The 12,906-nt window shown below is 44.7% G+C and overlaps 1 protein-coding gene across 3 annotated transcripts in view; it reads left to right on the forward strand.

Moving 5' to 3' along the window:
- Positions 1-7,537: 7,537 nt before the first annotated feature.
- Positions 7,538-12,906, forward strand: part of FAM120C (family with sequence similarity 120C) — a 117,130-nt gene continuing 111,761 nt past the window's right edge. The window contains exon 1 of one of the 3 annotated variants that reach the window (XM_025372732.1): positions 7,538-8,316. In XM_025372732.1, coding sequence (XP_025228517.1) covers positions 7,621-8,316 — 696 coding nt within the window. In that variant the 5' untranslated portion in view covers positions 7,538-7,620. The remainder of the gene's footprint in view (positions 8,317-12,906) is intronic. The other 2 variants (XM_025372730.1, XM_025372731.1) reach the window with 2 other exon arrangements.

Here is a 12,906-nt window from a genome sequence, read left to right on the forward strand (position 1 = left end):
AAGGATAATTCCCTCAGTGAGGTTGTTTTGAGGTTGAATGAAAAAGCACATAAAGGGCTTATCACTGTGCCTGATACATAGTAGGTTTGCTCAAATAACTTACACAAGGAACCTTAAAGATCATTATTTTAAATGAGGACAAAACAGAGGTGACAAAAAAAACTGAACTCGTTCCGTGGGTCAACATAAGTCTGTTGGTGGAAAAAATTGGGTGTTGGCCCAAAAGGGGCAAGATGATATAATAAAGTGAGGTGTAGAGGTGAGAGTGTTTAAGTCAGGGAATAAGACCAGCATACACCCTTTTAAAATATGCCATCATTAATGAGCACCACTTGGTAAAAGAGTGAGATAACAGGCCAGGCGCAGTGGCTCACACCTGTAATCCCAGCACTTTTCAGACCTGAGGTGGGCGGATCACAAGGTCAAGAGATCGAGACCATCCTGGCCAACATGGTGAAACCCTGTCTCTGCTAAAAATACAAAAATTAGCCAGACATGGTGGCACACGCCTGCAGTCCCAGCTACTCAGGAGGCTGAGGCAGGAGAATCGCTTGAACCCGGGAGGTGGAGGTTGCAGTGAACCAAGATCGCACCACTGCACTCCAGCCTGGCAACAGAGTGAGACTCCGTCACACACACACAGAATGACATAACAGAATTACATCTGTGACTAGAGTTTAGAAAGAGGTGAAGTAGTTGGGGAGTAGGGAGAAGATGGATATTATAACAGGAGCTCAAGACAGGAGTGAAGTATAGCATAAATGATGGTCTAGATAGGAGCAAGACCTTGGGCTAGGTGGAGAAAAGACTATCATAAGATTTTGGAATTGGAAAGGACTAGCTCACATGCATGTTACAAATGAGGAAGTAGGCTTAGGAATTTAACCAGTAAAAACATTCTCCATTCAAGCTCAGTGGTTCTCAACCCTGACTGCATATTAGAATCACCTTGGGAACTATTTTTAAAAATGTTTTAGTTGCACAACAATATGAATATACTTAATATTACTGAACCATATACTTAAAAATGGTTATGATGGTAAATTTTATGTGTATTTTACAATTAAAAATAAAATTTTTAAATTTAGTGTCTGGGCCCCATCTCTAGAATCACCATCATCTTAAAAAGCTTCCCAGGTGACACTGATAAGTGACTTGGGTTGAGAACCACTGTCATTGTTTACTAATCAAATAAATGACTTCCCTACTATCAGCCAGTTGCTGATTCAAGTAACACAAGCAATATGGCAACCTCATTAGACCTTCTGATGAATTATTTTCTATAACTCTATGACCTCATAGCCTCTCAAAGAGGCCCCAAGGATTTGGGCAATAGGGAAACCTAAGTGGACCTCTTTCAGAAACTGAACAGCTAGTTCCTACTTCGGTGGAATGGTAACATAAGATTGAGTTTGATGTGAACTCTCCATATAACCTCTTTATGCTTCTCCCCACCCTTCATAAGAGTTAACATTTATTAGGTGCTTATTGTGCCAGTTATTATGCTAGTGCTCTACAATGTCATTTAATTTTCACAAGCTCCTAAGTGATCATTAGTTGTCACCTTTCTGTGCTCCTTGACTGTCTTTAAAACTGTTTTCTTCCAGTGCCCAGCTTTATTCCTGGCATGTAGTAGGTATTAAATAAATCTGTTTAATAAATTAATGAGCCCCCACTTCACAGATACAGGAAGGGTACAAGAGGCTAAGCAACTTGTTAAAACTATACAGCTAATAACAAGTTGAACTGGTATGGGAAACCAGTTCTTGGCTCCAAAGCACACATTCTGAAATACTATTCTATGACTTCCGTCCTGTATAGTTTCTCCTGTACTATTTATGTTAGGAATCTTGTGTTTAAGTAGTACAAACACAATTTGAACAAGTTTAAGCAAAAATGGGAATTTATAAAGATAGGGTTGCCTCATAGAACCCAGGGATAATACAGGTGGGCCTTAGGAACAAATGAACCAGGTGTCTGAATACAGCCAGGATTTTTCATGTCTTCTCCTCCAGCTCAGTCAAATTCTCTGGGAACGTCCCTAAAGGATGGCTCCTGCTGCAACCATGAGGATAAGGTAGATAAGGTGGTAAAAAAGGGGTGCTGCAGAGACAGTCTAATAAATATTTACCTATAAACCTCCTCTTGGCTGTCCTATAAACATGCTATTTTCCCCATACCTACAATTCCCAAAATGCTAGCACCTAACATTAGCCATGTACAACTGCTGGTCTTATTCAACTACTGCATTCAGAAGCAATGGTATGGCAAGGACATATTCTTTCCTCCTCTAGTTTGGTGACAATCTAAATACGGCTGCTCTTGCTCTTGATCTCACAACCTCTGATAAACTTAATTGCCACCAATAGATCTAATATGCAAGAGTAGAGAAATAATTAGATAACCACAGTCAGAATGCCCTTTCAGGGGCCAGCACGGTAGCTCACGCCTATGATGCCAGCACTTTGGGAGGCAAAGGCGGGCAGATCACTTGAGGCCAACAGTTAGAGACCAGCTTGGCCAACATGGTGAAACACCATCTCTACTAAAACTACAAAAATTAGCCAGGCGTGGTGGCGTGTACCTGTAATCCCAGCTACTGGGGAGGCTGAGGCACAAGAATTGCTTAAGCCTGGGAGGCGGAGGTTGCAGTGAGCCCAGATCCCACCACCGCACTCCAGCTTGGGCGACAGAGTGAGACTCCGTCTCAAAAAAAAAAAGTCCATTAGGCCAGGCACAGTGGCTCACGCCTGTAATCCCAGCATTCTGGGAGGCCAAGAGACTGAGGCCATCCTGGCCAACGTGGTAAAACTCCGTCTCTACTAAAAATACAAAAATTAGCTGGGTGTGGTGCCACATGCCTGTAGTCCCAGCTACTAGGGAAGATGAGGCAGGAGAATCACTTGAACCCAGAAGGCGGAGGTTGCAGTGAGCCAAGATCGCGCCACTGCACTCCAGCCTGGCGACAGAACGAGACTTCATCTAAAAAAAAAAGCCTATTTAGGAAAGGAGGGGTCACACCATTATCAGCCACCAGGTCCATTTCCACCTGGATTGGAATAAAAGAAATTACAGGCATATAAAAAATGGCAACCAATTTACTGATGTACCTCTTTGCTTAACCAGTCTGGACATGGGGCTAAGAGTATGTTCTAGAAAAGCAGTGATTCTCAAACTCAAGAGTTCACCTAAAGTGCTATTAAGTAAGACCTGCAAAAACTCAGCAGGTACACTCAATTCAAACCCCTGCACTGAGACTTCACCAAACATTAGCATGGTTTCTGACAGTCTAAGATTGAATCCCTGAGAAGACCCAGCTCACTTTTTGCTTTGTTTTTTGAGACGGAGTCTCACTCTACTGAGCAGGCTGCAGTGCAGAGGCACAATCTCAGCTCACTGCAACCTCCACCTCCCAGGCTCAAGTGATTCTCGTGCCTCAGCCTCCCAAGTAGCTGGGATTACAGGCGTGCGCCACCAGGCCCGGCTAATTTTTGTGTTTTGAGTAGAGATGGGGTTTCGCCATGTTGGCCAGGCTGATCTCGAACTCTGACCTCGAGTGATCTGCCCGCCTCAGCCTCCCAAAGCGTGGGATTAACAGGCATGAGCCACTGTACCCAGCCCTAGCTCACTTTTGAATTCCCTGTCGGGAAAAACTTTCAGTTTGTTCTAGTCTACACCTGAGGATAGGCCTCAGCTTCTCTTTATTTTATTTATTTATTTATTTATTTTTATTTTTATTTATTTTTTGAGATGGAGTCTCTCTCCGTCACCCAGGCTGGAGTACAGTGGTACAATCTCAGCTCACTGCAACCTCCACCTCCTGGGTTCAAGCAATTCACCTGCTTCAGCCTGCCCAGTAGCTGGGATTACAAGTTTGTGCCACCATGCCCGGCTAACTTTTTTGTATTTTTAATAGAGAAGGGGTTTCACCATGTTGGCCTGGCTGGTCTCCAACTCCTGACCTCAGGTGATCCACCTGCCTGGGCCTCCCAAAGTGCTGGGATTACAGGTGTGGGCCACCAAACCTGGCCTGCTTCCCTTTCTGAGGGCATTTAGTAAAAAGGGGCTTAGAATTGTAAATCCTTCCTCTGTTCCTTTGAGATGTTTATGTACTTCCTACAAACTACAGAGTGTCTGTTTCTCAAGGGCCTAGAAGCCAGTCCTTTGAAATGTAGGGTAGGGCCTCTGTCTCCCAGCCCCCGGGAGGATAAAAATCTAACTTCAGTAATTGCCAGGTAGCAGACACAGCTGGCCTAATCACATTTACACCGACAAACCCTCTGTAATTTTTCACTTCCATGACTCTACTGAGTCCCTGCTTGCTTTCCCTCCCTACTCCCTCATTTTCCCTCTAAAATGCCCAGTAACCTCTGTGCAAATCAGAATGAAGCTCAGCTCTTTCCTCTTCTGTCAGTAGTTACTGAATAAAATCTGTCTTCACTGCTTTAACTAATGTTACTTAAACCACAGATTTCTGGCCCCACACTCAGAGTTTCTGATCCTGGAGGTCTGAGGTGAAGCCTGAAAATGTACATTTCTAATAGTTTGCAGGTGATGCTGATGTGCTTGCTCCAGAGACATACTTTTGAGAATCACTGCTCTGGTCGGGCACGGTGGCTCATGCCTGTAATCCCAGCGCTTTGGGAGGCCAAGGCGGGCAGATTACTTGAGGCCAGGAGTTCAAGACCACCCTGGCCAACATGGTGAAACCCCGTCTCTACTAAAAATACAAAAAATAGCCAGGCGTGCTGGCGCATGCCTGTAGTCCCAGCTACTCGGGAGGCTGAGGCAGAAGAATCGCTTGATTGCTTGAACCTGGGAGGTGTAGGTTGCAGTGAGCCGAGATCACGCCACTGTACTCCAGCCTAGGCGACAGAGTGAGACTCCATCTCAAAAAAAAAAAAAAAAAAGAGAGAATCACTGCTCTGGCTGATCAATTATGGCCCCTATTCACAGATTTGATTTTCTAGTGATACAGCTTCTTTAAAACCTTATTTGACTGCCTGCTGGTTTCATTTGAGGAGACTCAGAATGCTAAAAACAAGTGCCAAGAATCTTGCCAAGTTAGGCTCTTTGAAGCTTCAGATCTGCTAAAGGGAATAGCCTGGATCATCCTGTTGTGGCTTCTATTCGTCACATTTAGGAGAGCTGGAGAACAAGGAGTACTACTTAGGAGGCAGATATAGATAACTTCATTCCAATTGCCTTGATGCCAGTTTCCTAACTGGTGAAACCTTTGAGGCAAGATTGAGATTCTGCTGTAATTCAGCAAGGCCAATGAATATCTGACCCTCAGCAAATGCAGATCTCTTGATACAAGCAAAGGGGCTGCTGTTTTGAGTCCCAAGAGCAATAAGCAAATGCTTCACTGCCAAATAACACAGCATACCAACTTCCTTCCCATCAACTGATGCAGAGGTCTCTGATCTTATCTGTTCCACATTTTAGGGTCTCTACAAAAAATAAAGCCGAGGCTGCAGTGAGCTGTAATCACACTACTGCATTATCTGGAACCTGGGACTTGAACACAATGCAGACTCTATTTCTCACCTCTGCTCTTCTCGGAAAGTCTGTATTTTTTCTCTCTTTCTGCAGACCAGCATCTTTCACTTCTGTCCCTCTGGTGGGAAAATTAGTTGACAGCTTCCAAGCTTTACACTTAGAGAAAAGCTGATATCTCTGGTCCAATTCCAAATTTCTAGAAAATGAGATTTTGATTGCCCCAGGTTGGATTAGGTGCCCACCTCTGACCCAATAAGCTATGGTTATAGGAACATGGCAGTTTTTGTCATAACCCTATAAATGCGGGAAGGGGAGGGTCAATTCCCGGAAAAGAGGGCCTGGGCAGACAGTCCCACAGGTGTCCATTATACTAAAAAACCTCCATTCCTTCCATCCTTCATCCCTTCAAGCCACTGCTCTCTCCTTTCACTGCTTGCTTTCAAGAGTTAACTATGTACACTGCCTTGCCATCTACTTATTCTTTGACAATCTGGCTTGTTCCATCTCCACTATTTTAGAATTTCTTTTATGTAGCTTGAAGCTTTTTTGCTTTTGCATCCTAATAGAGTATTCCCCTATTTCATTTATCCTGATAACTCTTGGGTTCTGCACTTCTGCAGTCTAACTCTGCCTGCCATTATCTCCTACCTTCCAGTAAGTTCCAAGCCAGATCTGGCTACTACTCATTTCAGATCTTGTTTTCTGCTCTATTCCTGCTGAAAGAGTGGGCCGGCCCTAAAAGCCAGAAAGAAGACAGGCACTGCATCTGTTTCATCTCAGTATGTTGAAAATACATTTTTCAAAAGATTATGACTCTATACATCTGAAATTAGAGCCCTTGCAGCTATTTAGAAAAGCTCCCGACAGACTAAAACACAATGAAGTTTGGAAACCAAAGGCCCTAACCATAGGACATAGATCTGGGAGTACCAAAAAGGGACACCTTGTAATGTAATTGTGTTGGTAATTATCTCCCTGCCCAAAGAGATGCTTAGGGCAAGGATATTCCATTTTATTTTGTCTCTGCATTGCCTTAGGCAAGTAAATAATGTAAGTTTTTCTTTTTCTTTATTTTTTTTGAGATGGAGTCTGGCTCTGTCACCAGGCTGGAGTACAGTGACGTGATCTTGGCTCACTGCAACCTCCACCTCCCAACTTCAAGCTATTCTCCTGCCTCAGCCTCCCGAGTAGCTGGGATTACAGGCACGTGCCACCACACCGGCTAATTTTTTATTTTTAGTAGAGACGGGGTTTCACCATGTTGGCCACTATGGTCTCCATTTCCTGACCTCGTGATCCAACCGCCTCGGAGGGATTACAGGCGTGAGCCACCGCGCCCGACCAGTTACGTCTTTCTTAATTGGGACCAACAGCTCTTTTACATATCATCTTTCCACTAAGGGGAAAATCCTCCCTCCCGGGGAGTTTTAGCTCACTTTAGCTGAGTTCAGTCAATCCACTCTAACTTCCATTCCCATGATGCATCAATCCTTCCCTCAAAACTCTTTTTCCAGGAAAAAGCAGTAAATAACCTAAGCAGCTCAGTGGGATGCAAGGAGCTGGAGTGCAACTCCTAAACACTCATCATCACGCCCCGCTTCCTGAGACCCTGTGAGCACAAGGGCTGAGAAGGGTGGTATTCTGGTTCCTCGACTACATCCCAAGGCCATAAAGAAGACTACAACTACCAAGATGCCCCTCTCCCCGCCCCGCCCCTCCTCGCTCCCCTTCCTCCAGCTAGAAAGCGTGTACCACCGAGAAGACGAGGCAACATGGCTCCCGGAGGTGGAAGAAAGAGGCTTCACCCTTTCTAAAGCGCGAAGAAGAGCGACCGGAAAGGAGAAAAAAGAGAAGTGACTAGAGCCCATCCTCGCTTTTATCCTCCCAGCCTCTCCCGGGTCCGGTCCGCCTCTCCCCTTCTCTCTACCCAAATCCAATTTGTGGTTTCCTCCTCTCCCCGCCCTCATTCCCTCGCTTCCTCACCCCTCCCCTCGGGAATCCTTTTCCCGCCCCCCTTTGCCCCCCGCGGAGTGCGCACGCGCCCGCCCCCAGCTTCGCGCCCAGATCGTCGCCTAGCCTGCTCGCGCAGCCGCTGTCTCGTCTGCCCACCGACGAAGCATGGGTGTCCAGGGCTTCCAAGAGTTCCTGGAGAAGCGCTGTCCCGGGGCCGTGGTGCCCGTGGACCTCCTCAAACTCGCGCGCACGGTCTCGCGCCAGCAGCAGCAGCAGCACTTGCACCGCCAGCTGCCGCCGACTGCCGCCCTAGCGCCCGGGGCTCCACGCGCCGCCAGGGGCTCCGCGCCTCTGCAACCGCCGCTTCCGCCCGCTGCCTTGGGTGCCTACTCCGGGGGCGCGGGGCCGACTCGGCACCATCACCCCGCTCACCACTTCCACCATCACGGCCAGGCGCAGCCCGGGTTGCACCCTCCGCTGCCGCCGCCGCCCCCTCCGCTGCCCGGGGCCCGGGTGCTGGTGGACGCCGGCTCGGCGCTGCCGCGGCTTTATGGCGGCTACCAGACGGATTGGGTGTGTGGCGGCCAATGGAACGCCATGCTGGGCTACTTGTCAGCGCTGTGCCAGGCTTGTGCCTATCCTGGCGGCGACGGCCTGGAGCTCGTGGTCATGTTCCCGGGGGGCCTGGGCAAGGACCGGCTGGCCGAGTGGGGCCGTCGGTGCCAGGCCGAGCGGCAGACAGCGCAACTGATCGTGGGACACGTGGGCAACAAGGGCACCCCTCCACCGCGGGCCTGGTTCCTGCCACCGGCCTGCCTGAGCCACTGCGTGAGGCTAGCACTCATCCGCTTCCGGGTCAAGGTGAGGGAGGGGCCGGATCTTAAATAATAAGCCCCACACCTATTCCCTCCCAACTAAATACCTAACCACCTACCCACTTACCCACTACCCTGCCTCCCATCTACCCACCCACCTACCCGCCCAACAGCTAACCTACCTGCCTAACTACCCTCTACCATTTTGTCCATTTACCTCCCCCCTTCATACTACCCCCTACGGATTCACTCACCTACATGGCCATATCTCTACTCATGTCATCCCAGTAGCTCCCTTTAGGTTCCCTTATCCAATTAGCCTACCACTAGGTTTCAGCAGAATCTAGTCAGAATTTCTTTTGTAGCCTCACCTTTCTCCTGCTGTCTTCTGCCTCAAACTGAAATGCCTTTACCCTGCTTTTTCCAGTTGACATCTCTCTCCTGTATCTCTTTCCAACCTCGCAGTAAATCACTTAAGCAGGTGTGAACTGAATACCTTTCTTCTACATTGTTTTTCCGTCTTCACCCACTGCTGCTTTTTTACCCATCTGTCCATTCAGCCTTTCTCATTTCAACCTGCATCTTCTTCCTCCTGCCTTAGCCTAAACACATAAACAAAAACCCACTGATTCAGTCACTGTTCAACAAGTATTAACGCACTGAGTGTACGAGTTTTAAAGACATGTGAGACACTGCTCATACCCTTGGAAAGTTAAATGTATACACATGAAACATTTAATTATAGCAATGTGTGATTATGCCTTATGGTCCAGACAGTAAGTACAGTTCCTGTTTTCTGTATGTGGGGTTGGTGGGTTATCTTTGGACTAAAGTGGTCAGGGGAGGCTTCCCTGAAGAAGTCGGACCTCACCTGGGTCTTCAAAGATGGATTGGATTTGAATGAGTCACAAGCTTGGGAGGAGGTTGCTTTAAGTGGGAGGAAGAAAATGAGCAGAAGCAAAAAGGAGTATCAAGTGTGCAAGGCCCCATAGGCAGTTACGTCCAATCTGCATGTAGTTGGGTCACTGCATATGGGGCCTGGGGAACAGCTTGGCAGCATCCCCAGTTCTTGGCACCACTGCTGCTGCTCTGTTGCTTTCCCATACTCTTAGGTTTCAAGTTCCTACGTGTAGAGAATAGCAAGGCTGGGGAAGTAAAGGAGGTGGGCAGGAAGAAGAAAAAGAAAAGTAGTACAGGGTTGGGTAGAACGAAACCGCAAACCTATTTCCCCAACCAAGGTTCCTGGGGGTTGTCCTTACAGTTAGACAGAACAGGGGATTGTGGGAATCACTTAAGAAGTGGTGTCTGCTGGAGTAATGAGAAGGAAACAAGTTTTAGCTCAGAGACTAAAAGACCTAAACAGAGAAGCTTGCAGTGGTTATAAAGGTTGTGTCTAGAGTTCAGTCATGCTAGACTCGTTCTCAGCATCAAATCTGTGCCTAGAGTGCCTAGATTATAGTTGTTTTAGTTTAAACACATCCAAACGTGAGCTATCTCATACAAGGTTAAAAAAAAAAAAGGCACACATTTGCTTGCTCTTCTGACTGAACATTTTAAGGTAGATTCTTTATTCATGGCCATTCTTTCCACTTTGTTTTCACTGCTACCACCCAGGCTTGTAAGGAATTTTTAACCTCGTTATTAACCTGATTGCTGGCAATAGTGACCACATTGATGGAATATTTACTATGTGTTAGGTGCCGCTCTATGCGCTTCTTTTAAAAAAATTACCTCATCATCCTCGCAATAACCTGTGAAGCAGTATTATCCCTGTTTTCTAAATGAGGAAACTGAGGCACGGGCTTAGAAACTTGCCCAAAGTCACCAAGAGATAAGTGGCAGGGCTGAGATTTGTGCCTATGTGGTCTTCCTCCAAAGCTCATACTCTAAACAACAGTGCTGCTATAAAATGAATCTTTCTAAAGTGCCACTGTGATTAGATCATTTCCCCACTCAGCTAAACTCTTCCTTGGCTCCTGGTTAAAGACGGTTCAGGTCATTAACTCACTCTTTTATTAGAGTGCTTGCTGTAGGCCAAGTACTAGCTGCTTGCTGAGGACTGAGAGGTAAATAAGGGGACCCTGTCCTCAAGGAGGGCAAGGTTTAGTGAAAGAGATAATAAATTGCAGATACTGTGGGCTAATTGCAAATGATGAAAAGTGTGGCCCCTATAGGGGGCATGGTTAATTCTGATTAAGGTAGTGAAAGTTGGGGAAGGCTTCACGGATTGGTGCTAAGCCATGAAGAGGACTGAAGAGAGTTCAGATAGTGGACAAGGGTGTGGAGACCCGAATAGCCAGTTATGAGCTCTGAATAGATGTTGATTGGAGGTTGGCAGGAGGGTTGAACACTGAGTATGGGTTTGTGGTTTCCAAAGTTTTTTTTTGTTTATATACCCCATCAGTCAAAATCTTTTGAGAAGCAGCCCTTAGTGTATTTTTGTCGTACTTCACCACACAGTCTCATTTTCAAAATCCCAGCAGTTAATAAAAAAGATGGATTGAATAGATAGATATGTGATAAATAAGGTATGGTAAAAATAGTAGAATCTCAGTCGTGGGTATTCAGATGTTCACTGTAAAATTATTTCAACTTTGCCATATGTTTGAAGTTTTTCATAATAAAAATGTTGGGGAAAAATTCCCAGCAGTTCTCTCTAGTCCTTAGAAGCACTCTTGGGGAATGTATAAATCTTATTCCCTGTGCTAGATTATAAACAAACTCTGATCTTTTTGTATTCTCCATAATGCCCTGTGTACTTTGGGTGCAGAGTACCTTGTTTTTTTCCATAATGAATAGATCAATGATCCTAAGAGAATGGATTGTAGAAGTGACTTTTTAAGAGTGTAGTGTGGCTCAATATAATGGATTTAAGACCAGCTCTAAAATTGCATATCTAAAGTGTCTGTCGATGTTATCAATGAGTGAAGTTCTCTCCCGGTTTTTGTTTTTATTGGAGTGATGAAGAACTCCCTGGATTGTAGCACAGACTTGAAAGGTATTAATAACCGATTGTGGTTTCCCTTTTCAGAGGAGTGTTCTACTGTCTCGAAGGTGGGAATTTTTCACTTGGATGATTTGCATGCCTACTATTTCTTTTGACTAAATGTCAGTGCCTCAGAACAAAACCCACTACTGTATCTCTCCCCTCTTTGGTTTTGTTCTTCGGGCTAGACCACAAGATGGACCTTTATTCCCAGTCTCATTTTCATTTGTGATACAGAAAGTAGAGGTGGAAGGATTAGATAATAGATAAGTTGCTGGGTTGTCTGTTTAGCTTTAGACAACTTCGGACTTACCATGAAAAGATCCAGTGTATATTGTTGGGATGAATTTTTTGATTTGGTTGGTTTCATTTATATGCTCTGCAAACCTTTGTAAATGATAATCAGTAGAAGGAAAATTAAGTAAACCCACAAATTGCTTGCCTGATTGCTTCCTAAGGGTCTCAGAAGTAGAGCAACCTAAAGCAGTTTTAGATTGTGATTCAGGAGATAATTTAGGGTGATTAAGGGAATGAATGCTTTGTTTTAATGGTTACTGTGTAATTAGAAAAAAAAATGATCAGCACATCAAACTCACCATTTCGCAGCTATACTTTTTTAGAATGATTATGATTACATAAAATGAGTTGATTTAAAGAAAGATATTAAGTTGTAGTACTTGGATATGGCAGAAATCATGTTGGTGGTATATGAATAACCAGACTTTGAGAACAGGTATCATTTTGTGCTTTGGTTCTCTAGAATACGATAAAGCAATGGCTGCTATGCCTCCTGATTGTTTACTTACCATTAGTCATAGACATTCTGAAAAGTCAATGACTTTTCTAGATGCTCTAGTGGTTGGAAAATAATCAAAATAATAATTACTTCTTAGGCAACAAGTTGTATATTAAAAGCTTTAAAAATATCTCATTTAATCCTCAAGAGCCTGAAAGGTGTATGGTATTCTCCCCCATTTTACAGTTGAGTAACTGAGATAACCAAGAGGTAAAATAATTTTTCTTTGTTCTAAGTACTAGTAAGTGGTGGATAAAAATTACTGTTCTGGGTTTATATTGCTCAAAGTTTACACAATCCCACCATCCTGTTTCCTTCATTTTGTACATTCTTGTGTATGATTGTACACTGTTACTGGCTAGATAATATGTATAGATACATGAAGACAAACAATCATAAGTAGATTTTTTGAGCACTTAGTTTGTGCCAGCATTGCTAAATGTACAATACTGCCAATACAAGGCAAATGTGTAAGCTAAGTGCCAAGTAAGTGAATCATACAGTGATGTTATAGGAATTCAAAAGTAGTAATCCCTGTCCTTTCTACAGTTTCAGTCTCTGCCTCTCTGGTTTCTTTCACTTACAGCATGCACAAATAATCTTTGAAAAACAAAAACTTCCCCTTTATTTTCTAATTCCTTCGAGCCATTATCTTTATCTCCTTTCTTCCCTATTCACCATTATTCTTAAAGAAGCAGATTGTATTAATTCCCATTTCCTAGCCTAGTGCTACTTTATATCTGATGTCACCACTCTGAAGCTGCTGCACACATTTCCATTCTTAGCCTTTCTTGGTCCTCTTTAAGATCATTAATATCAAGCCATCCTATTCTTGAACTATCTTCCTTGGATTT

Source organism: Theropithecus gelada, chromosome X (assembly GCF_003255815.1).
Source record: "Theropithecus gelada isolate Dixy chromosome X, Tgel_1.0, whole genome shotgun sequence".
Lineage (NCBI taxonomy): Eukaryota > Metazoa > Chordata > Mammalia > Primates > Cercopithecidae > Theropithecus > Theropithecus gelada.